Source organism: Microtus ochrogaster, chromosome 21, assembly GCF_000317375.1.
Source record: "Microtus ochrogaster isolate Prairie Vole_2 chromosome 21, MicOch1.0, whole genome shotgun sequence".
Lineage (NCBI taxonomy): Eukaryota > Metazoa > Chordata > Mammalia > Rodentia > Cricetidae > Microtus > Microtus ochrogaster.
In genome coordinates, this window is record NC_022022.1 from 47,176,509 (window position 1) to 47,203,259 (window position 26,751).

The 26,751-nt window shown below is 45.1% G+C and overlaps 1 protein-coding gene across 1 annotated transcript in view; it reads left to right on the forward strand.

The window, feature by feature from the left end:
• Ak5 (adenylate kinase 5) overlaps nucleotides 1-26,751 on the forward strand; it is a 170,313-nt gene that overhangs the window by 105,081 nt on the left and 38,481 nt on the right. The window contains exons 8-9 of the mRNA XM_005357474.2: nucleotides 1,651-1,727; nucleotides 25,558-25,600. Coding sequence (XP_005357531.1) covers nucleotides 1,651-1,727; nucleotides 25,558-25,600 — 120 coding nt within the window. The remainder of the gene's footprint in view (nucleotides 1-1,650; nucleotides 1,728-25,557; nucleotides 25,601-26,751) is intronic.

A 26,751-nucleotide genomic window follows, 5' to 3' on the forward strand; every position in this document is an offset into this window, starting at 1 on the left:
CTTCTCAGTGTGGTCAAACTGTCCTAGGAACATGGAAGAGTCTATGAAAACCACAAACAGGGGTCTAACAGAGAGTACCTTCTCAGTGTGGCCAAACTATCCTAGGAACATAGAAAAGACTGAAAACCACAAACAGAGGTCTGACAGAGAGTACCTTCTCAGTTTGGTGGAGAGAAGGGTTAGCAACAGTCAGTAGCATACAGTGGCGCACACCTGCACTTTGTAAGTTCTGAGCCAGCCTGACCTAAAGACTGAGGATTATCTGCAGAAAGGGTGAAGGGCAGGGAGGAAATGAAGGGGTGAAAGGGTAAAGCAAGTGGAGACACTGGGTGAGGCCCCACTTTGCCTCTGGAATTCAAATGACTGTGAGTCACTACTTCTGGGGTGCTCTGTTTCTGAGAAGTGGATGAAGTGGGTACTGTTTTGTGAGAATATGCTCCATTAAACTTTCATATCTGACCAAGAATGACTTGTCAAAGCCCAGTTTGCAGAGAAATGGTAGACCGTTTGCTATTTCACAGAATACATAAACCTTTTATGGGCAGCTCTTTCCTTGTCAGGGAGGCGTGTGTACCGGGGTAGGTGGCGTGTCTCCACACAGCAAAGCGTCATGAAGAAAGAACAAGTCCACTGTCCTGTGAGAACCGGTGACAGGAATTAATGGTTTAACTCTGAGCCTGGGGGATGAATGGCAACTGGCTTAATGCAGCCTATACTACCCGAAGGAGACAACCTCTCATCTTTGAGGACCAGGATGGTCATTTTCAACTGTCAGCTTGACACAATCCAGAGTCATGGAATTGTCTAGATGCCTGGCCTGTGGGAACTGCCTAGATCTTCCCAGCCTGTGGACATGTCTGTGGGGGTTGTCTTGACTATATATTGAGGTGGGAAACCTACCCTAAAAACGGACAACATTATTTCCTGGGCTGGGCCCTGGACTGTGTGAGTACAGAACTCCAGCTGAGTGGCCAGCAGCAGCGATGTTAGTCTTCCTCTGCTCTTGACTACAGATGTGAGTGACAAGGTGCCTGAGTTCTTGACGTCCCCTCAATTACGGAGTGAAACCTGGAGTTGAATGCCGAGCAATCCCTGTCCTCCTCTGTCTCCTTGTGAAGGCATTTGTCACAGCAAATGAAATGAAGCTAGAACAGAGGTTAAGGCCACCCGTAGGCTTGAGGCAAAAGTCATGGTTTAGAATGGGAAGATCAGTCCTTGTATGCCCAGAAGCTCCTAGAAAGGAACTCTTCTGCTCTGTTCATGGTGCTCCTGGTGTCTCTGTCATAGAACATCCTGAAGCCATCTCTCCAAAACACTCAAATTCCCTCTCCAACTTCAAGTTCCTCCCTCAGGTCCAGTGTCACCTTCACTGATGGTCAGGTTTAGTACCTCACACTTTCTGGTTTCTGAGTCCGGCTGTTGACAAGTTAGGCTCTTCCAGAGCTAGCTCTTCTGAAGGCTGGGACAGGGTCCAGAGTTTCTGTGTCCTCTAACCCCAGCCCAGACACAGAGTGCGGCAGATGGAGGATTGTGTAAGTGTATGTGCAGCTAGCGGAGCAATAGGACAGTCAGGGAGCCTGCTGGGAAACTTGATGCTTTGGAAGCACACAGACAGTCTCCACCAGCTAACCATGTCTTTCTTAAACTTAGATTCAAGCGACCTTGACCCTTCGATGATGTTTGACCCTGGAGAGATTGTTGACACGGGATCAGATTATGATGACCAGGTCAGTGAACCTCAAAACATCTTTTTATTCAAATGTGTTTAATTTTAATCTCTGCTTTTAATGAATAAGAAAATGGAAATTTTGACTTTGTGAGATCCTGACAGATCCCTAATAATTCATTTCGTGTTATGCCATTGTGTCCTGCAGCTCCTTTCGCTATGCTTTTCTCTCTCACCTGCCCCCATTTCAGACCCAAAACAGTTCAGTAAGGTAGGGACTTATGGTTGAAAATTCCTTGAGATAAAAATAAGTTCACCTTGTCTCTGTGGTGGTTAATTTTGTGTAGTTTAGTGAATGAGTAACTCAAACCTTTGAGCGAAGGATCATCTGATAGCAAGATCAAAACAGGGGGAGCAATATTCCACAGTCTGGAGTTCCAGACTGAAAAAAGAGGGAAAAAAAGAGAAAACCACTGAGCAGCAGCCTTTCTCCCTTCTCTCTGTCTCTCCGTCTCTTTCTCTCTCTCTCTCTCTCTCTCTCTCTCTCACACACACACACACACACAGCCCTCTGCCGCTGTCACAACACCCTGAGAGTACTCCCTCTGCCATGCCTCCACTCTGACAGATTGTGCCATCTCAAACCGTGGGTCAAAGTAAACCTCTCCCATAAATAAAATTAAAAAAAAAAAAAGTAAACCTCTCCCCCTTCAGTCACTCCTCTCGACATCTGTCAGAGCAATGAGAAAAGTAATGAATGCACTCTGCCTTCCCAGTACTAAACAGAGAACATGGCTGAGCTGTGGCTTTGGAGATGTGCTGTTCTGTATCTAACACTTTGCAGAGAATGATGCCCAAGGAAAACACGGCCAAGGCGTTCAGTGTTTTTTCCCTTTGAAAAGAACTGAAGACATCCATCTGGGTCATTTCCATCCCAGCAAGAACGTTCGCTACTGCTATATTTTAATGACCCAAAATAGTTGGCCAGTGATCTGACTCCCTAATTAGGCCTTAGGGTTTTTTTTTAAAGATAATGTCTTAGACTCCGTGCCCACTCCTGACAGTGCTTCTCCGAAGGGGTGGAGAGCCAAGTGTGTTCTTGTCATGGTTTCTGCTCCTATTCCAATTAGTTAACGTCACAAGTAAAGCAAACCTGTCTGACTGCTGTTCATGTGTGATGACTGACTGTGTGTGTGTACTGTGAGTGTATGTGTGTGTGTACTATAAGCATGCGTGCACATGTGTACGTGTGTGTGTGTGTGTGTGTACTGTGAGCATGTGTGTACATGTGTATGTGTGTGTACATAAATTAAGTTCCTCCCATCACAAAACATGAAAATATTGACACAATGGTTATCCTGTGTTTAGAGTACCTGGTAATACTTATTAAGCATTTGCCACAGAGAAAACTAAGCTATTGGTCTTGTGTTGACTGTTGTACTAACTTCCCACAGCATCTCCACAGGTAGAATTTTGATTTCTACCTCACAGATAAGAAAGTGAGGATAGAGTCATTTGCCCAAGGCCACACAAATAGTTTCACAGTGGAGATGGGGAGCATGGGATGTAGCTTCTTGCCTATAGTATATTTATTAGCATGTGTTAATTATAAATATTAATGGGTTTCATTGTGCTGTTTTCATGCATGTACGTAATGAATTTTAGTCATAGCCACACATTTCCCTCTCGTGACCTCCTCCCATGTCCATGGACTCCACAAACAATTAGTCTCTCTTTTACTTTGATATTTCATTTTTACACTTTGATGACCCAGTGGGTTATATTATGGTAGCTTATAGAAGCATGGGGTCAGAGGTTATTTACAAGAATATTTACACTCGCCGGTGGCTACAACATTGAAAATGTGTCTGGCCTCCAGCAACCATTAACTGCCTTCACATTCTCAGGAAGGGGAAGGGCCTTATGAGCTTTCTCCTACTCAAAGCCGGATTGTAGACCAGCCATGTCTTTTGAAGTGCTCACAGCTGCTGAGTCAGGAGAACCACGACCATACCATGCATAGAAGACGGAGCTCTGCATCACCCCCTCCTCACCCTGGCATTCTTTCCGCTCTGTCTTCCATGATGTCCACGGGCCTTGGAGAGGGAGGGTGCTGTAGATGTCTAATTGTAGCACACATTTTTAAACCCATAGTGCATTATCTCCCATCCAACCCTGGGAAGACAGACCAGGGTATAGTGTTGGCGCCTCTTCAGTTGCTGACCCATAAGGCCTCAGCCAAGGCAAATGGCCACTACTCACAGGGAGAATCTGAAGTTATAGACAGCCACAGCAAGAAAGCCCAGCAACAAGTGAGGGGTTTCACACCCCAAGAGCTAGCGATAATGGAAAACACTGGAAGAAATCTTAGATAGGAATATTTTGTACATTCAAAGAAAAGAAGGAAGAATAGGCACCATGAAGCAACTATAAGAAAGGATGGAAAGAGAAAGGAAAAAATTAATATCATAAGTGTGATAGTTGGTTATCAGCTTAACGGGATCTGGAGTTATTTAAGAACCACGCCTTCAGGCACACCCGTGAGAGATTAAACTGGATCCTGGGTATGCCTATGAGGGCTATTCTTTATTAGTTTATTGTGAAGGGAAGCCCCACCATGGAGAAGGCTGGCACTATTCCCAGACATTGGATCCTGGACTGCATAAGAGGAGGAAGCTGGCTGAACATGCATGCATATCCTCCTCTCTACGTTTTGACTGTAGATGCACTGCTCCTGTCACCCTGTTCTCATGCTCTGATGGCAGCACCCTTGAACTGTGAGCCAAGATAAACCCTCATCCCTCAGCTCGCTCTTGTCAGATACGGTTGCAGCAACGAGACAAATAACTAATGCACTTGGCTCAAAATACAATTGCTACTAAAATAAAAATTCCATTAACAGTTTGGAAAGTTGGCTGAACACAACTAAAAAAAAAAAGAATGATGGTGCAGATCAAACTCCCTTAAAATAAAACAGAAATCTGAGCAGTGGTCTAGTATGAGGAAGAACTCAGCAGAAACCAAGGACAGAAGGAACCAACAAATATATCCTGAGCTTTCCAGAAGAAAAGAATAAAGAAGTAACAAGAGCTGTGCTTTAACAGACAATGGTTGAGAATTGTATAGACATGAAAAGGACACATATTCAGATTGAAAGAGCACACCCAGTCCAAAAAGAAAAAAAGGGAATTGAAAAAGAATTTAAAAATCCAATCTCCACTAGTCTCTTTTCATGCAGTCATTGGGTGAATGTTGAGTTCTACATTCCAAGTTCTTGTAATATAGCCTTGTTGGCCGCATGAGGATGCTTGCTCAGGGAGCTTGCATCTGTCAGGGACAACACCCGGTGAACAGCAAGCCCAGTGTGTTAGTAAATTCTCTAGGTTTACCAGATGCCATAAGCAAAGGGAGAGTTGAGCAGGGGAAGGGGAGCTAGAGACCCTGGGGGCGGGGCCGAGCACAGCATTCAATAGAATGCTCAACTAACTGGATGACTTCAGCAAAGAGGGGAGACTTTGTGAGGGCAACGTACAGAACAGGGTGTCGGAGCTCACACGATGAAAGCAAGTCCTTCAGCGGGACAAGGCCCTGCCTACAAAAGCAGAGCGGTCTGGCAGAAGCAGGTTAAATAGTGCACTTGGACTTGCTGTCTGAACCGCGCTGTGAAGCCGGTGCCATGTCCTATGACTCACGATACTTTATTCCCAATCCTTACAGTAGCTCAGAAGAGCAGCTCTGCCCCTCCCCAACTACAGCTGAGGAAACCGGAGGTGCACGATTTCCAGGACCACTCAGCCAACAGGCTATGGTCAGAAATCAAGCTTTGATATTCCAGGCACCAAAATCTGCTTCTCCTTTCTAAAGACGCCACCACAATCAAGGTTCCTGAAATCTATTGCCAGTTCCAGATGCCAATTTTTAGTTATTTTTCTTGACCTTGGTGCATTGGACACTGTAAAATTCACTGGATTTTCTTTTTAAAGAACCAGGTAGCAAATGTCTTGGGTCTTGCCGGCCATCTGGCCTCTGCTGCAGTGACTCAGACCAGAAAGGCTCTAACAACATAAAAGCAAATGAATGCCACAGAAGGCCAATGCGGCAGTGTTTGTGGGGAGTGAATGCTGAACTAATTCTCATGTGGCATATTTTAACCCCTTTAAAACATGTAAGCCAACCAAGTCAAATTGAAGGTGGAGACTCAAGTTATGTTTCACCAATGTCTTCATTTCTTTAGCTCAAGCATCTGCTGAAAGACAAAGTATGACTTGGTTTTTACTGAAGTAAAATATGTACTATTCTTAAAAACAATAGCAGCAACAAAACAACAGCAACAACAAAGAAGCCTGCTTCATCTGAGAGGCTGACAGAAGAAGGCAGCCAGATGGATGTGACCGAGGGTGGGTCACGCTCTGCTGATCTCGACTATGAACCACTCCTTGGCTCTTGATAACCTCCTCTCTGTCAGTGTCTGACGTTCCTCGACCTTCGTTCCTTCACTTCTTCCAGGTGGTTTTATCCCTAGGAATAGATGTGACTGTTTTATTTTACTGGCTTGGAAGCTGAGGCACAGAGAAATTAGGCAGTTAATGCAAGGTCACAACAGTCGACAAAAGTCAAATCTGGGAAGAACTCAAGATGTGGAAGAAGAGTCAGGAACAATAGGCTGAGCTGTGCTAAGACACTAAATCAATCAAAACCCAGTTGCCTTCTTCCCAGAGGGTCTTTTATGCATGACTTCCAAAGAGCTCGTGCATGTCTGAGGGCCCGGGGGACTTGAGGAATGAACTGTAGCCAAATATGAACTCACCATGTATTTGGTAGCAATCAGTGACTCTATGAGATGATTCGAAGAAGATACAAAAAGGAACATCTGTGTGTCCAGGGAGGTCCGTGAGCCCCAGTCATACCGGACAGCCAGGCTCCTGGTCTTAGCCTAAGGCTCCAACCCCACAGCCCCCTATTCCCTACTCGCTCAGTTTTCATTTCCTGGGCAAACTACACTGATCCATCCCTCGGGTACGCGCCCAGCGTCCTGTCTGTGTCCCCTTCCACTTGACCGCATACCCTCTCCTCGCAGACGGTTGGCTTCACCCCCAGCCCCTTGGTGAGCTCCTGTCGCAGGTACCTGCCCACCAAATAGCACTGGTTGGGCCAACATCTCCCATGTGCGTCTTTAGCTCACCACATCCAAAACCATCGTCCCCCACAAAACCTGCCCTTCCTTCTGTTTTCTCTATTTCTGGGAAGGATACCACCATTCCCCCAGCTGCCCAAGACAGAAACCAAGGTGCTTCCTAGTCTCTCTCCTTTCCCTCCCTCCCACCTCGATTCAGCCAGGCAGGTAATCAGATGTGCTATGCAGCAATGATCCCTGTCCTCTCAGTCCCACTGTCCCTGCTTGAGCAACTTCTCTGTCCTCCTGCCCGACACCGCTAACCAGTCTTTCTGCTCCAGTCCTCGTACCACACGAAATGATCGCTATGGAAGGAAGCCAGCCATGGAGGTCTGCTCTTTTAAACCCCTCCGGACTCTTCCCTCACCTCAAAATTGTTTAATGCAGCCCATGGGGATTGTGAATGAGAATTGGGCCCCTTCATTGCTCTCCAAGCTCATCCTGTGACTGGTCCGGCCACACCAAGGTATTTGCAGTCATCACCGGGCAGAGTTCTCCTTTGCAATCTCTCCCCTTCATAGAGAAGCTTCCCCAGCCCCATCACCTTGAGAGTCCTGATTGTGGCCATCATGGCCAGGCTCCTGGAGGAAGCCCTTCGCTTATTAACATGCCCGGTCAGCCAAATGTGGTGGTGCACACCTGTAATCCCAGCAACAGTGAGAGAGAGGCAGGTGGAGCTCTATGAGTTCGAGGCCAGCCTGGTCTACAGAGTGATTTCAGGTCCAACTGGGCTATGTAGTGAGGCCCTTTCTCCAAAAGAAAAAAAAGTAACAATCATGGTTCGTTAATCTCTTTCAGGGTCCTGTGACACCTTAAGTCATAATATTTGTTTGCCCGTTGTAAAACATGGGGTGCCTTCTGTCACCAGTGGCACCTACCACACAACACCTGCTCCACAAATGGGAGCAGTGGGAGCACTGGGGAGTGAGTTCTAGAACCTTGTTCCTTTTGTTAAATCTGATGCAGTTCTCGGCTCTGCGGCTCGGGTTGCAGAACACATAGAATGCCAGAATATTTGCAGTTCACTTGCCAGTAAGCCTTTACTCTGACACCCCGGCCATCTATGATCAGCTGAAGTCAGTGCCCTAGGGTGAGCAGCAGAGCCTCCTGGGAAATGATTGGCTTCACCATTGATCTTGATTCCGTGCCTCTAAGTACAGCCCACAGCCTTCCAGAGAAAATATCAAGACACCGTGCCATTCCCAAGCACACAGGCTTTCTTAAATACATCTTGTGCTCGAAACATCTCCATTAATCTCCCTGTGACCTCACTGTGGTCTGTAGGGGGAGGCATGTTTTTATTGGAGCGAAAGAAAATTGTGGAAGCAAAACCAGGAAACAAATGTAAATCCGTATTCATTGGGCATTTCAGAAAGGCTAAACATTATAGAGAATGAACCTGGATGCATCATTTACCCACTTCAGAGTTAAGAAATCAAACTGCAAACAGCTGGAAGGCAGCTGTATGCACCGCTGCACCATGAGCACCGCACCACGCACACAAAACTTCAGACAGCAGAAGACCTCTGTGTATCACTTCCTGGTCCCAGCTTCTGGAGGCATCCACTGCTCTCAGTGCAGGGTTGATCAGTCCTACACCTGTCTTCCTGTTTCCACTGCATCTGTAATGCCAGAACCAGGGGTGCAGGAACTTCATCTCTTATCAGTGATACCTAAAACACCTGGTGCGTGGCAGGCAAGCATACAGAAACCATTTCTTGGCTGTGAAATAATGCGTTCCTAAGCCTCGTAAGTGTTATTTTCATTACATATTCAGTCTCTTATAAGTGCCTATGTCATCCCTATCCCATGCAACTTGATGCTTCTCTTCAGTCTGTGTTGAGAGTGCAGATTGCTAGGTGCATTTTGACTGTGTGGTAACGTAACTACATGAAATTACAACACAGCTTGGTTATCACTTATTCCCGTGGTGGGTAAAGTCACCAAATCATTCACAGAGATAAAATCAAAGAAACGACTCAAAAACTAAGCCCACATAGCCACAACTTCCTAATTTTTAACAAAAAGTGTCAATAACACATGTTGGGGGAAAAGGTGGTTTCCTTGACAGTGGTGGAAAAACTGACTATATACATACAGAAGAATAAAACTGACTCATATCTCTTACCATACACAAAAAGCTATTACCATGGGCTCAAAGATCTTCATATAAAACCTGAAACTTTAAAATTGTTAGAGAAAACAGACTGAATATATCAAAATAGATAAAAAGACAAAACCTTTCTGGAAAGGACTTTGACAACAAAGACACAAGGGCTGACAAGTGGGAAAAGCATCAAGGGTAGGAAGGGAGATCAGCTGTGCCTTGGGCAAGCTAGGCTGCCAGGAAAAGCCTCAACAGCATGGCAGGCAGGCCAGACCACCTAGAGACAACTCAGCAGCCCAGCGGGCCATGGCAACAGCAGTGGCCTCCAGAAATTGTCTGACCGCAGGAACCGCAGCTTCATCCCTGCCCGCACCTGGGGGAGCAACCATCAGAGCCGTAGCCACAGCTGCACCCGGAGGAGCGACCATTGGACCCTTGGGCCCATACGCACCTAAAGGAATGATCACTGAAGGCTCTGCCCTGCTTACACCTGAATGAGCACTCAACACAGCCACAGCCCCCAACTACACCAACTGGAGGAAAATCTTCTGAAACACAGGCTCTGCCTGTTCCAATTGGAGGGAGAGCTGGGTAGACAAAAGAGTAAGAATACACTCAACAACATGAAGAGCAATGTAGAGTTGGTTCTTCAAGAAAATCAACAAAATAGACTAACCTTTATCCAAACTAACCAAAAGGCAGAGAGAAAATATCCAAATTAACAAATTCAGAAATGAAAAGGGGGACATAACAACAGCATGGAAGAAATCCAGAGAATCATCAAGTCTTAGTTCAAAAACCTATACTCCACAAAATTGGAACGGTTAAAGGAAATGGACAATTTTCTGGATAATACCACATGCCAAAATTAAACCAAGAACAGATAAGCAAAGAAAATAGACATATAACTGCTAAGGAAATAGACCAGTCATCAAAAGTCTCCCAACCAATAAAACCCCAGAATTCAGTACAGAATTCTACCAGAATTTCAAAGAAGAACTAATACCAATACTTCTCAAATCGTTCCACACTATAGGAACTGAAGGAGCATTGCCAAATGCTTTTTACAAGGCTACAGTTACCCTGATATCCAAACCACACAAAGACACTACTAAGAAAGAGAATTACAGGCCAATCTCCCTCGAGAACATTAATGCAAAAACACTTAATAAAATATAAGTTGAATTCAAAAATACATCAGAAAAATCACCTACCATGACCAAGTAGGCTTCATCTCAGAGATGCAGGGATGGTTCAACATATGAACATCTGTCAATGTAATCTGTCATATAAAAAAACTGAAAGAAAAAAGCCACATGATTAGCTTATTAGATGCTGAAAAACCCTTTGACAAAATTCAAACTCTTTATGATAAAAGTCTTGGAGAGGGTAGGGATACAAGGAACATACTGAAACATAATAAACGTCATATACATCAAACCAATAGCCGACAGCAATGGAGCGAAACTGAAAGTGATCCTACTGAAATCAGGAACAAAACAAGGTTGTCCACTCTTGAAATTCTACCTAGAGCAATAAGTCAACGAAGAAGATCAAGGGGATACAAATTGGAAAAGAAGACGAAGTCAAGCTTTTGCTATTTGCTGATAATATGATAGTATACCTAAGTGATTCCAAAACTTCTACCAGGGAACTGCTACAAATGATAAAGACCTTCAGTAATGTAACAGGATACAAGATTAACTAAAAAAAAAATATTAGTTCTCCTATATACAGGTGATAAATGGGCTAAATAAGAAATCAGAGAAACATCACCCTTCAAAATAGCCACAATAGCATAAAATATCTCGAAGTAACTCTAACCAAACAAGTGGAAGACTTGTATGACAAGAACTTTAAATCTTTGAAGAAAGAAATTGAAGATGACATCAGAAAGCGGAAAGATCTTCTATTCTCTTGAGTAGATAGAATTAACATAGTAAAAATGGCAGTCTTACCAAAAGCAAAAACTACAGATTCAATGCAATGCCCAGCAAAATTCTTCACAGACCTCGAAAGAATAGTACTTAACTTCATATGGAAAAGCAAAAAACCCAGGATAGCCAAAACAATCCTGTATGATAAAAGAATTTCTTGAGGCATTATAATCCCTGACTTCAAACTCTCCTACAGAGCTACAGCACTGAAAAACAGTCAGTTTGGCATACAAACAAACAGAAGGACATATATAATATAAATATAAAACAGGAAGAGCTAGGTCTCACTCTCAGTCTCAATCTGAGGATTCATGGAGGCGGGATAGCCCATTTTCAGACTGGGGTGGAGGTAAGAGCAGTGGCTGACTGCTTTGCTTTTCTGATCTTGAGGTTGAACCCCAATATCTGTCTCTGGGTTTTTATTATTTGTGTTACACTTGTTTGCTCTATGGTTTGTGTAAGCCATCTCCCTTGTTCCACAGTAACAATTAGGCAAACGGAGAAGCTGGGGTAGATGACATACTGGGTGGGTCAGAAGCAGAAGGAAGATCCTGGAGAGCAGTGGAGAGTGGACTGCATGGGTCCCTGTCCTCACACCATAACTCCAGAAGATGTCCACCAAGAAAGGAGGCTTCTGGGAGGACGGCAAGGCTCCTCCACTGTTGGCTGCAGATCTGACACCTAGGGACTTTTCCAACACATCCCTCCCCCGGTTATACTTTTCTTACTCAGAGAAATAAATGAAATGCTGCCATTTCTGGGCCCCATAGTGAGGGGATGCTGACCTCAAAGTGAGGGGGTGGGGGGCACAGCTCAAGAGGGCCTAACAGCATGCTACAACTTTAAACAGATGAAAAAAAAAATGTGTGTCTGAAATTCATTGAGGGCAATGAGTAGTTGGTTCTCCAGTTACCATGGTAACCACTCAATTAAGTGGGGGAAAAAAAAACAAGTGTACTTATTATGCTTACTGTTGAGCTTAACATTCTTTTAAAAATGATGACGATGAAGAGGGGGAAGGAAAGTAATATATTTAGTAAATTGTTTTCCCCAGACTTTTCCTAGGGTGTTTCTTCTGCATTTCAATCGGCAAATCTTTACACACTTTCCACGGAGCTGAATGCTAGAGCTGTCACTGAGGTGAGAAGCCAGGACCTCAGATGTTGTCTCAGAAGGCTCTTTGGTAATGTGTGCAAAGACCTAGACTCCACTGCTGGACCCTCAGGCAGAACCCAAGGGAGCAGGGCAGAGCGCAGCTTACAGCCCAGGAGGAGTAGCTAGTGGGTGCTAATCCTGGGTTGGAGACCACACCTGTAACCTTCGCTAAGAGATGTGACTCTCTGAAGATATGAATGATGAACAGCTCTGCCTCGATACTCTAAGACCCAGGATACAGTGGTGCTCTGTGTGCATACAGGGATGTAGTGCTTACAGGATAACCAACCGCCCTCTGGAGCCTCCAGTGCTCTCTCCACACACAACAGTCTCTATGACACCCCCAGACTGAAGATGTCACTTCTTGGGTTACTATGTATCCTTGGGTCTTTCTTTCTGTTGTTGATGTTCAACAACCCCCTCTGCCAGGCACCTCATTGTACCCCCAGCCATCCACATGCCCACTCTGAGCCCCAGCCTTCCCAGGGTTCCTTTGCCCCTCCAGAGTGCTCTTCCTAGTACATCTGTGTTTCTCCCCACCTCCTTCCCTTCTCTTCCCCATTGACCAACTGAGTCCAGTCTTCAACCGCAGTTCAGAACAAAGTTCTCATTTTCATAGTCTGGGAAATCTGCATCTATTATACAGTCCTTTGGAAATGCATTTGCTTATGGATTAAGCAGCGCCACTCTTCAGGTAGACACCAAACTTCATGAGGACATGACGTGTCTGCCTTCTCCCCCCAGATCCAGCCAGTACTGCACAGACAAATCTTCAATATTGGATGGAAGTTCTTTCACCTTTCCAAGGAGCCCTCAGCGGAGTTTGAACCCAAACACAACATTTTTTGCTAATACACTACAGTGTTGCAGATCGTAGGAATGAAATTATCCTCCATTATGTAAAGATCTGAAATACAAAATATGGACATTTAGAGAGAAAAGCAACAATTTCTGTCAACAGCACCCTCTTAGCTGTCAGCACGAAGCAAACAGTGACTTTCTGTGTGGAGTCACGCTCCTGCCTGGAATATAACACCCTGCTTCCTCGACTATTCATTCATGCATATGACTGAGTACACGGAGTCTTCGGAGTCCGAGTCCTGGGTGACAGCATCCTTCTAACTGCCAGGGCTGTGGTCATGGGTGGGGTCCTATCCCACCCACCCTGGAGCCTCTGTTTCCTGATCCCTGCTTCACAGCCATGAGAATCCTCTCTTCTCCTCCTGCGTTCTGTTCTCTATAGGGCATTCTGTGCAGAAGTGAGGGAGTGGGGCAGGGAACGCACCCCAGGAGCCCAAGGCTGCAGATGTCTTCACTGGAAATTGTGAAGTTGATGTTCAGGAGTGAAAGGTGGAGCCACTCACACCTGAAATGTGATCTCAGTCTCCAGAACCCACATAACACAGCTGGATGTAAAAGATCTGGACATAATGACATGTACCTATAGTCCTGGCCAGCTCTGGACATGATGACATGTATTGATAGTCCTGGCTATCTTTGGACTGGGAAGGTAGAGGCAGTCATACCCTGGGGCTCTCTGGCCAGCTGGCAAGCCTAACTGGCAAATTCCTGTCTCAAGAAAAAAAAAAGTGGACAGTACCTGATGAAAGACACTTGGGGCTGACCTCTGACCTCCTTATGTTCACACGCAGAAATGTGCACATGCACACATATGTGAATACATACATATCTATATATACATACAACAATAAAAATTGTTTTCAGGGAAAAAATGTATATGTTATCTAGTTTCCATATGGTAATTCTATTCTTGATTTTTCCTAAAATAACTACTATTGTGTAAAACCCACAGCATAACCTCCCGTGCTTACTCCGATTCAGGTCTCTTCATTCTTTGTATTAGTATCACTAGGGAAAACTTATGAAGAGGCATTGAGGGGAGGGACTGGCTCCTGCCTCTTGACCTTTCCGTTGTCCCTCAAATAGCCGCAGAGTGAGCTGTATGGGCAGTCACGCCTAAGGCAGGCCTCTAGTTCCTAGCCAGAAGGAAAGGGGTGCCCATCTCCAAGGCGAGGATCCTGCCTTCCGATGGCCCTGACCTCGCTTGCAGCTCTTACAGGAGAAGATGGCTCTGAATTCCCGGGGCATTTCTGAGAAGACCGTCCTGCCCTCTCCCATCCTCCATCCTAGCCTCCTTCTCTTGACACCTCAGTAGATCCACACCACGGCCACCGTCGGCGGGAAGGAATGGTGTTTCTCCTGCTCTGCATCATGAAGGAGGTGGAAGCAGCGGCTTCCACTCTGGAACGTGTGTGCAGGAAGCAGCTAAAGTGCTGGGCTGCGTCAGCAAGGGCTTAGGAGCTGCACGTGGTGGCGCACGCCTGTGTAATTGCAGTTCAAGCAGTCAGGAGGCAGACAGAAGGGTCAAGAGTTCAAGGCCAGCCTGAGCTGTACACACAAGACCTCATATTCCCAAAAAGAACGAAAGCTTAGAGAACCCATCTGAGCCATGTTAGCCAGCAAATCCTCAGCCAGGAAATAGAGCACACATCCAGATGGCGGGGGATAGCTGAGTCCTGCAGCATCGGACAGGAACCATGGATGTGTGCTCGCAAAAGCTGTGACCTTTCATTTGCTCTTGTCCCCATGTTTTCTTCATGTTATATTCTGAATTTTTAAAATTAAGAGGGTTGATATTCTTACGTCAATTCAAGCTAAGCCCTCTCTAAGCACATGCGCCTGCTAGGGACACACACATTGGCTCATGCAGTCAACACCCACACAGTCCCATGGCCAAGAATGTCTGTGTGGCGCACCGCGAGGAGCTGTGTGGGGGCAGCCGTCCCGAGAGGGCAGACTCTGGTCTCTAGTCATAGAAAAGGGAAGCCTCCTGCCTTCCACTGGCAATGTCCTCACTGCTAAGCGTTCACTGGGGCCCAGGCCAGCAATTCTCTCTCGCCATCCTGGCGTTTCTTTGTTGTGTGCAGTGCTCTGAGGGACTTGCAGAAGCCAAAAGGAGCAGGCCGGTTTCCTGGGCTCCTGCATCTGCCGGCGTTTTGGTAGTGGTTGAATTTGTGCTATTCCTGGTGATGTCATTGTGCCTTTTAAATATTCCCAAAATACTCTTCCCAAAGGCGTTTTCAAAAGACAGCGAATGTTTCTCTTTACCACCTGCAGAGTTCTGTGCTGATGTCTGAAAAGAAAGAAGCGCTCTAAAGGCTGGCTTCGCGGTCCAGCACGTGGCCTGGAGCACACAACTATGTGAGATCGCACTGCAAGCCGTGCTGGGAGATGACTTCTGTGTTGTACATGTATATGTGTCATACATGTATGTACATATCACAGTGGAAATAGAAAGGCAATCATTCTTGGGCTGAGGGGGTTTTCAAGTATCATTTCAAAAGAAGAAGCTGGGATTCTGTTAACTGGTGCTGTGCCATTGCCTAGAACCTTGGGGCATAAGCCAGCATCTCCCGGTGATTTCACCAGACATGGGTGGGACACTAGGTGTGGCTGAGCATGGCTGGGTGTGTCCACCAATTTCCACGCGGTTGGCTGACCTCAGCTGGTTCCTCCAATTACAGCGTGTGCTGTTTAGACTCATGTGGCACCACCGAGTGACTTTTACTGGGGAGATAAGAACAAGTTGAGATGGAGTACTGACGACAGACAAAAGAAACTAACCCAGCTAAGACTAATTCCAAGAGCCAGGGAATCTGAGGGGGTCCCTTAAAAGAGTGTGGGGACTCAGCGGCTGCGTCACTATAGGCGTCTTCTCCAAAGAGTCTCCTTTGGCTGAGAAAATGTTTTGTAGATATTACTGGTATCAACCGCCAGTTGCTGTGGCCTTATTCAATCAGTTGAAGGTCCCCTAAAGAAGTTCTAGGAACCAATGTCCAGTGCCACCTCTTATCTCTAGACTCAGCACAGACATCCGTGAATGTCAGGCTTGCCTCCTCCGCCCCTTCCGTACTGTAAACCAGGTTCTTACGTGAACCCCAGGAAAAGACGTCCCTGTGTGTCTGTATCTGACTGGGTAGCCAGCTCAGAGGCTCAGGCTGCATGGGATGATCTCAAGTACAGTGAGTCAGCATCCCTCTATGTGTCCTTTCATGGACATGCAGGCAAGCTCATGTCTGTTCCTGTTGTATGTGTGTTGGGGGTGACTGAGAGAGGAAACGAAGCACATGGGGCTGTTGAAATATGACCTAGGAGTTAGTTCAACCTCTGCGCAGCTTCATTCTGTTGACTGAGGATTGAGATACAGAATTGACAGTGGGTCAGAGGTGGGGACGATGTTCACCTCAGTTAGGGTGCAAAGCTGTTTGGGGAGGGAGAAGAATGTGGCTGCCCTCCTGTGCCATGAAGAGTTTGGTACTTCCAAAGGACAGATCCTAGGATTCTTAAAAGCCAGACATGTAATGCATGGCTCTAAGTCCACAACCCAGGAGGACAGGCAGGGGGCTCATGGGTGCGAGACCAGCCTGGGCTGACTAATGAGCTCCCATTCAGCCTCAACCATACAGAAAGATCCTATCTCCAAAACTACAAGAGCTGTATGTAGCTTAGTGGTAGAATACTTGCCTAGCATCTTTAATTTCTATCAACACACACATGCACACACACACACACACACACACACACACACACACTCCACTTCCCAAACAGTGAGATTATAGAATGATTTGCCCCACATGGGGCTCATTTTCTCGTTCATCAAAAATACTCCCAAAGTTTAAACATCTTGGTCAATCTAGAAAATATCTCTTTCACCTCAACGCAATCTGTTGAAAGGAGCTGATCTGAAATCAACCTTCAGAATGAGCCTTACTAGGAGAGAGCCCCGTGACTGTGGACAGTCGTGATCAAGCCTTGAAGGAGGAAGGCACTAGAAGAGACGGCCACTGTGTGCAGTACAACAGGGGCCTGAAGGGAGAAACAGACCCTGCACTTCTAGAGAAAACAAAAGGGGGTTCTCACTCAAAAGTGTTTGGGTGAGGGAGGTGAAATGGGCTCCACACCCCCTGGCTTAGTCGGGTTCAGGTTACATGCCAAAAGGCTGGCACTAAGTGGGACCATACTCACATCCTACAGCGTCCCAGGGAGGGGCAGCATGCTTTCATGTCAACTCTCTGTCCCAGAAAAAGAGAGCTGCAAGGGAGGGGGTGGTGATGCTGGCCTGATTTCTGTGGGGGAAGGGAGAGAGAGAGAAGGTCTGTGATCTAACACTTTGGCCTGTCTGTCACTTTGATGTAACCTGGATGTTGTCGTCCTCATCTCCTCGGTTCTCCGCTCCACCGCCATTGTCTCTGTGTCGTTCTCTCCCCAGCCTCACCCTCAGATTCTCAGGGAACGGAAAACAAGATTAAAGTAGGAGACTAGCGAAGGCGGGAGACGCTGGTGCATGACAGCGCTAGACTAGAGATGATTCGGGAATGATCTTTGGGAAGCTGCGTGGGATGGTGATAATTGAGGTGGTCAGGACTACGAAGCTTTAGGTTTACCTAAAGAAAAGGAGGTTGGGGAGACGTTCTCTGAGGCCCTAGACAGTCCATGTGCGCATATGTGCAGGCCAGAAATCAACATGAAACGTCCTCCTCAATTGCTTGCCACGGTGTTTTTTGAGACAGAATCTCTGAATCTGGAAGCCACCAATTCAACAAGACTAGCTGACCAGCGAGCCTCCCGGGGGGCTGACACCTTGAACTTCAGCTGCCACCTGCTGCTCCTCTGACAGGGCCACCGGCATCAGCCATTTGGTCTTGATGACAAGAGAAGTAACTGTCACAGGCTCCGTTATCCCAGAGGAAGCCGCCTCTCGCCAATCAGCTGAAGCCCCTGCAGGTGGTCCCACCCCAGTGCAGCTGTTGGAAATCTGTGTCCTGTCCGCACGTTCACACGGGATAGGAAGCAGAGTGTTGGTTGGCTGGAGAATAGTAGCTGGAACCGCGACAAGCTGTGGCAGAAGCGGGCTTTCTCGGAGCGTTTACACGAGGAGCTGATGCGCCCTTCCATTGAGTCGTGAATGATTTCCCACCAGCTATCAACACACTGCTCCACAGAGAGAGCCAGAAACAGGCAGCAAGCAGAGCTGCGTCGGTGATTTTACAACCTTGCTCTCAGGCCATTATGGACTAACTGCATCACTGCACGGAGCTTCTAGACTCTGTGTGTGTGTGTGTGTGTGTGTGTGTGTGTGTGTGTGTGTGTGTGCGCGTGTGCGCGTGCGCGCGCGCGCGCGTGCGTGTGTCGCAAATGATGTTTACATAAAATCCTACATGTATCCTGTCTTTGTCAGTGCAGAGAATAGGCTATCCATAGCATGCCCCCTAACCTTTAATTTAAGGCTATGGAAAGTCACTTTGCCTCACTGCACCCAGAAAGCCAACTCCTCGATGCAGACTCAAAATGACAAAAGGCCGGCTGAATGGAAAGAACACGGTAAAAGACAACGACCCAAAGAAGCATCCATCGCACTCAGGAGAATTTTGGTGGTTAGAGCAGTGGGATTTCTCAGTCTCACTTCAGTGGGGCTGAAACCTCAGTGCAACTGACCATAAATATCACAGCAGATGGTCCAGAATGAGACTGTACCTTCCCTCCTTGTCCAGCCGATACCCCCAAATTAGCACCTTCATGTAAAATGTACTTAGCATGGAAAGAGGCAAGACTGTACCTCCAGAGGTCTCTACCATCTTTTTTCTTTTTAAAAATTTATTAGATTTTTTTAAAAAAAAATATCAATCCAAGTTCCCACTCCCTCCTCCCTGTCCCATTCCCTCCACATACCCTACCTCACCCCCCTCCAATCCTCAGAGAGGGTAGGCACATTGCTTTGTGGAAGGTCCAAGGCCCTCCCTACTACATCTAGGCTGAGCAAGGTATCCATCCAAAGAGAATAGGTTCCCAAAAAGCCAGTACATGCAGTAGGGATAAGTCCTGGTGCCACTGACAGTGGCCCGTCAGTCTTTTCAGCCACGCAACTGTCAGCCACATTCAGAGGGATTAGTTTGGTCCTTTGCTTGTTCCTTCCAAGTCCAGCTGGAGTTGCTGAGTTCCCATTAGCTCAGGTAGACTGTTTTAGTGGATGAACCCTTCATGGTCTTGACCTCTTTGCTCATATTCTCATTCCTCCCACTCTTCAACTGGACTTTGGCAGCTCAGTCCAGTGCTCCTATGTGGGTCTCTGCCTTTGTTTCCATCAGTTGCTGGATGAAAATACTATGGTGATATTTAAGATAATCATCAGTCTAACTACAGGACAAATTAAGATCAGGCCCCCTCTCCTCTATTGCTTAGGGTCTTAACTGGAGTCAGCCTTGAGGATTCCTGGGAATTTCTCTAGATCCAGGTTTCTGCTAACCCTATAATGGCTCCCTCAATCAAGATATCTCTTTCCTTGCTCTCATTTCTGTCCTTCCTCCATCTCAACTATCCCATTCCCTCAAGTTCTCCTTAACCCTCCCCTTCTCCACGCCTCTTCCCTTCTACCTTCCTTTCTCCCCCCACCCCCATGCTTCCAGTTTTGTCAGGTAATCTTGCCTGTTTCAGATTTCCAGGAGGATCTATATATGTTTTTCTTTGGGTTCACCTTATTACTTAGCTTCTCTAGGATCATGAACTATAGGCTCAATGTTCTTTGTTTATAGCTAGTATCCACTTATGAGTGAGTACATACCATGTTCATCTTTTTGGGTCTGGGTTACCTCACTCAAGATAGTGTTTTCTAATTCCATCCATTTACATGTAAAATTCAAGGTGTCATTGCTTTTTACCCCTGAGCAGTACTCTAATGTCTAAATGTGCCACATTTTCTTTATCCATTCTTCGGTTGAGGGGCATCTAAGTTGTTTCCAGGTTCTGGCTATCACAAATAATGCTGCTATGAACATAGTTGAACAAATTCCTTTGTAGTATGATTGAGCATCTTTTGAGTATATGCCCAAGAGTGGTATTGCTGAGGTAGGTTGATCCCCAATTTTCTGAGAAACAGCCATAATGATTTCCAAAGTGGTTGTACAAGTTTGCATCCCCACCAGCAATGGATGAGTGTTCCTCTTACTCCACATCCTCTCCAACATAAGCTATCATTGGTGTTTTAGATCTTAGCCATTCTAACAGGTGTAAGATGATATCTCAGAGTTGTTTTGATTTGCATTTCCCTGATGGCTAAGGATGTTAAGTATCTTTTGGCCATTTGAGATTCTTCTGTTGAGAATTCTCTTTTTAGTTCTGCACCCCATCCAAAAGAAGCAGACTCACCCAGGAAGAGTAGAAGACAGGAAATAATAAAATTGAGTGCTGAAATCAACAAAATAGAAACAAAGAAAACAATACAAAGTATCAATGAAACAAAGAGCTGGTTCTTTGAGAAAATCAACACGATTGACAAACTATTCAAAAGACAGAGAGAGAACATCCAAATTAACAAAATCAGAAATGAAAAGGGGGAAATAACAACAGACACTGAGGAAATTCAGAGAATCATTAGGTCACACTACAAAAACCTGTACTCCACAAAATTGAAAAATATAAAAGGAATGGACAATTTTTTAGATAGATATCATATACCAAAATTAAATCGAGACCAGGTGAACAATTAAAATAGACCTATAAACTGCAAGGAAATAGAAGCTGTCATCAAAAACCTCCCAACCAAAAAAAGCCCAGGGCTGGATGGTTTTAGTGCAGAATTCTACCAGAACTTCCAAGAAGAGCTAATACCTATACTCCTCAAAGTGTTCCACAAAAGAAACAGAAGGGACATTGCCAAACTCTTTTTATGAGGCTATAAATTACCCTGATACCAAAACACACAAAGACTTAACCAAGAAAGAATAACATACCAATCTCACTCATGAATATGGATGCAAAAATACTCAATAAAATACTGGCAAACTGAATCCAAGAACACATCAAAAAAATCATCCAGCATGATCAAGTCGGCTTCATTTTAGAGATGCAGAGCTGGTTCAACATACGAAAATCTATCAATGTAATCCATCATATAAATAAACTGAAAGGAAAAACCATATGATCATTTCATTAGATGCTGAAAAAGCATTTGACAAAATTCAACACCCCTTCATGATAAAGGTCTTGGAGAGATCAGGATTATAAGGAACATATCTAAATATAATAAAAGTAATATACAGCAAGCCGTCAGCAAACATCAAATTAGAGAGAAATTCAGTGTGATTTCACTAAAATCAGAAACAAGACAAGGCTGTCCACTCTCACCATATCTCTTCAACATAGTTCTTGAAGTTTTAGCAATAGCAAATAAGACAACAAAAGGAGATCAAGAGGATTCATATTGGAAAAGAAGAAGTCAAACTTTTGTTATTTGCATATGACATGATAGTATATATAAGTGACCCCAAAAACTCTACCAGAGAACTCCTACAGCTGACAAATACCTTCAGTGAAGTGGCAAGATACAAGATCAACTCAAAAAAATGGCAATCCTATCAAAAGCAATCTATAGATTCAAGGTAATCCCAAACAAAATCCCAACACAATTCTTCACAGACCCTAAAAGAATAATAATCACCTTCATATGGAAAAACAAAAAACCCAGGATAGCCAAAACAATCCTGTACAATAAAGGAACTTCCAGAGGTATCACCATCCCTGACATCAAGCTCTATTACAGAGCTACAGTAATGAAAACAGCTTGGTATTGGCATAAAAACAAAGGGGGTGACCAAAGGAATTGAATCAAAGACCCAGATATTAATCCACAAACCTATACTTACATGATTTTTGGCCTCTAGCATCTTGTTCACTAAAGCAAATGCTTGACCTTCACCTCTCTTGAGTGTGTGTGAGTGTGTGTGTGTGTATATAAGAAGCCATTTTCTTTCCTTTTTCCTTTTCTCCTCCTTCCTCTTCTCTCTTTTCCCTCCTTCTTCCCTTTTCTTCATTTCTTCTTTTGTGAGAAAAGAACTCTACCATAGATCTATATCCCCAACCCAAATAAACACTATTTTTGCAATGTCGGAAGTCTAAACTCAGGACCATCTGCATGCCAAGAGAGTACCGTACCACGGAGCTACAATCCTGGCACTTACTGTTGGTTGACTGGTTGGTTTATTTGTTGGTTGGTTGGTTGGTTCACTTGTTGGTTGGTTAGCTGATTGGTTGGTTGGTAGTCTGGCTGTTTGGTTGGATCGCTGACTGTATGTCTGACTGGCTCTCTGGCTATCTGATTATCTGTCTGGTTGGCTGGTTAGTTGGTTGGTTAGTTGACTGACTGACTGGCTAGCTGGTTGGTTAGTTGACTGATTTTGCTTTAAATTGAATGTTGACCTTACAAATTCTAGGCAAAAGGTTGATTTTACTTTATGGGGCTGAGAATAAAAACCAGGGCCTTGGATGTTCTAAGAAAGCACTCTGCCACTGATCCTGGAATTTTACTTACAGAGGATTTATCCTGGAAGTGTGAGATATACTGGCAATCACAGGAGAACTGTACCCTCAATCAGACATTCCCTTCATCTGGGTTTTTATGTCTATGCATGACATTACTAAGAACAAATGACAGTTCCTTCTGTGCCCTAGAAACCTATTCACTACCAGTGAGCTAATAGAAATAAAATGGGGTTCAGTCAATGCCTCCAGACAAACAGAACACAGAGCTGTGAATAAGAGCCATGGATAAAAACAGGCTAAACTCCAGAAGCCAGCTAGAGAGGAGCAGGGCCCTTTTTCAATGTGGCCCCTTGTTTTAGGAATTCAGATTAACTTTGATCAAACTCCCAAGACATGCTACCATAGGCAGAAAAGACAAGCCACAGCTCAGCCCATCTGTGTATAACTGTATAGTCTAATGATGTGGAAGAGTGAGGGTATGAACTCGGTTTCCTCTTGACATCACCTAGACGTATCCAGCAAGTGTCGGACCAGTGGAGAGCAGATTCTGATCAGCAGGCATTCTCTGCCCAGTGTTAGTGACGCTCTTACTGTGTGTGCGTTTCAGACAAGCCTATTCATTGCTCCGGGAGAGTACAGTGGGCTGGCTTCCCTCCAAGCTGCACCTGAGGTGGGGATTCTTATGCAAAGGTGTGAATGGTTTTGCTCTCGGGATGGTGCAGGGGTCAAAGCTCAGCAGAATGGTGGTCCTGCTCCGTCCAAGCTTTCTTGATCATGGAGGGGGCTCCAGAGTTCCCCCTGTATCATAGCGTCGTCCCAGCTCACAGGGGCAGGGTGCCGGCTCCTGAATGCTAAGATCAGCGGTCCAGGGCTCTGTAGAAGACCACCAGCACCTGCCATGATGGCTCTACTAAGGGGACTAAAGCTATGGAGCTGCTCACGATGGTGAAAGGCATGGGTCTCAGTCTGCTGCTGACGTCACCAGGGGCCTGGTGACCTAGCCAGAGGCTGCTCAGTTCCTTCATCTTCGGAATGGAGAGGGGCCAGGAAGGCAGGAATGGGTGGACTCATGGTCATGCCTCACTGTGAACGTGGCAGTTTCTGTAAGGGACTGTAGAATGTGAGTGTCCCTGAGGAGTTCTGAGGTTCTTTCCCTTCACAGGGAGGATTAAGTAGTGTGAACGTGTCCCTGAATGACCACTCCACTTAGCATCCTGTGTCACAGCGGCAGCTCCAGAGACAAGGGCAAATCCAAGAAGACAAGCGGTAGAGCTGCCCGGAGGCTCAGACTCTTCCGAAGTGGCAAGGCCTGTACTTAGTCAAAGTGCTTTCTCTGCATGTTGCCTCGGGGGTCCATGTAACCAGGTGACCTCATGGAACTGACTCTAGCATCCAAGAGAATTAAAGGCAAAAGTCTGGGAAAAGTGTCATGGATGCTGTTCTTGCAGAACACGGTAACCTCTCCAGAGACCAGCTTGGCAAAAGAAAAGAAAATCTATCAAAATTGTAAATACATTTAATCTGTGAACACAAACTTGGAATCCTGAACTTGCCCCGAAGGAATGTTTGTGTGAAGTGGTTTTATATGGATTTATTCACTGAGCCACCTTCCCTAAATCAGTCAGAGTGAGAACAGCTCTGCTCATCAATAAAGAGAAGGTTAAAAATTAATTATGTTCCCAGTCTCACAATAGATACTGTGCAGCCAAGAATACTATGCTGAGAACGTCCTGTATTAACAGAAATTTCTCCAGAATACACTGCAAAAATAGAAGAGCAATGCACACTGACACACACATGCACGCACACACACGCTTACACACACATGCACGCACACACACTGACACACATGCATACACATGTTTACACACTCATACACACACACTTACACATACACTTACACACACGCATAAACACACTGACACATGTATATACATGCTTACACACACGTGCACACACACATGCTTATACACATGCATACACACTGACACACATGCTTACACACTTACACACACATGCATACGCACACGTGTATACACACACTGACACACATGCATACATATGCTTACGCACACATGCATACACACACTGACACACACATGCATACACATGCTTACACACATGCACACACACGCTTACACACACACTGACATATATACTCACACACACACATTTAAATTCTTGGATATCTGGAAGTCACTTTTTCATGTATCTGGATAGACATATCTAGATGTGGTATTCTAGCATTGTTTCTGTTGTTATGATAAAATGCCCTGACTAACAGCAACTTCGGAGAGGAAAGGGTTTCTTCAGCTTAAGTCCACCATTGAGAAGGTAAACATCCAGCACTGGCTGCTCTTCCAGAGGTCCTGAGTTCAATTCCCAGGAACCACATGGTAGCTCACAATTTTCTGTAATGAGGTCTGATGCCCTCTTCTGGCCTGGAGTTGTACATGCAGGAGGAACATGGTATACATAATAAATAAATATTTTTTTTAAAAGACTCTTTCAGAGATGATTCTAGGCTGTGTCAAGCTGATGGTTAGAACACGTGGTAGCCTATGGGTAAGGAAGTAGGAAAACAAGATGGGAACGAGGTAGATGGTGATGGGAGTTCTCAGCACTGACTTTATAAAACTTTATAAACCTGTATCTGGATACACCACGCTGCTCTAGAAGGAAAACAGTGACCTCGCCAAAGGGAAATGAGAGTTTTACAGATAAACATGAGGGAAAAGAACTGTCACTTGATCTTTCCTCATTTTATCCATAAGAACTAACAAACTGTAACTGTGGCCAGGGACAATGAGGCTCACATCAAAAATGCTTACTGCTTGGCCTTGGCTGAAAAATTTGCCAACATCTACCTTAAATTAGGGGGTGTTCATAACACAGCTGTGACCTTACCTATCCGTTAGCTTCTAACACTGAAGAATTTTGTTGTCTTGAAGCTAGCTCTCTGTCCATACATAATTTATGCACCAAAAAAAATGAGACTGAATTCTGTACTGGTTGCCAACAGATCAACAATGTAACGCCTGAAATTCTGTTACTCATCTTTACAAGTGTTTAGACGTTCTTCCCTTAATGGAGTTGTTTCAAATGTCCAGCATTTATCGTTAACAAGGAGCTTAAACGAGTCTATTAATGTTCCCATCTAATGCTATGATTATTTTCAAAACAGGGCGATGATGAACTAGATGTGTTTGGAGAGGGCACCGCAGGAGGTGAGTTTCCTTCCCTAATCAGAACACATAGCTTCAAATATGCTGTCTTTGTTTAATGCCAGCTAAGATTTAAAAATAACAGAACATTTTCCCCTGACCAATTAACATGAGTTATCCTGGGAATCTATGGCTTGCCGACTTGTTGGTCCACACAAGGAACCGAAAGGAATCCTTACTAAGAGATGCATTGTCCAGCAGCCCAGAGAACCTGACTCTCAAGGAGCACAGTGAGAAGTGGATGCTCTAATCAAGATGTTTGGGACACACTCTCTGTCCCATCCCCACTGGGTGTTACAGAGTAGCAAGGTCACACAGTAGAGAGTAGCATTCTTTAGCTCAAAATTCGCCACACGTAATTGAAACATAAAATCTTCACAGTGGCAATAACAGCCAATGGGACTTATTGGAGGTGCAATTTTTGCTAATTGAGTTGGAAACAGAATTTCTTTTCCATAATAGCAGTTACTGTGCTACAGTGTCGAGCCAGCCCAACCCGCATCCTGAAGTAGTACCACTTGGTCATTTTAGACAGGGAGTGCTTGTCTAACATGCTCGTAGCTGGGTTCCGTCTCCAGGCTTTCATAACCTAATGTGATGGCCAGACCTGTAACCCTAGAACTTAACAGGTGGAGACAGAAGGACTTCAAGTTCAAGATTCTCCTCAGCTACATAGTAAGTTTGAGGCTAGCCTGGGATACGTGAGACAATATTTCACAAAACAGTCACTTGAAAACTAAAATAGCCACCCCATGCTAGCTGTATATGGAATGAAATGAGATCAAATGCTGTGAATTTAATAGTGTTTATAAAAGATGAGCTTCATAGTTGCCTAGGTTAACACATTCTGTCCTGTCTACTTGAAAGAATGTCACCACAGTTTATAGAAATTGATTTATAGTATTGGCTGTAACTCACACAAGTGATTTGGCTTTTTAAATTAACCCAGCCCTAACCCCCATTGATCCATGAAGGGCTAGAGAAAGTGTTATTCAATGAGAATAGAAACAGCAGTTGTGTGAAAATAAGTCGCCAAATGATTGTGGCAGTCATCAGGGAAGGCTCAGAATCGAGCTGTAACAGAGCCATCACCTGGCCCCACCCACAGCCAACTCTGTCTCCGCTGCAAGTTGGATAGACAGCTGCAACACAAA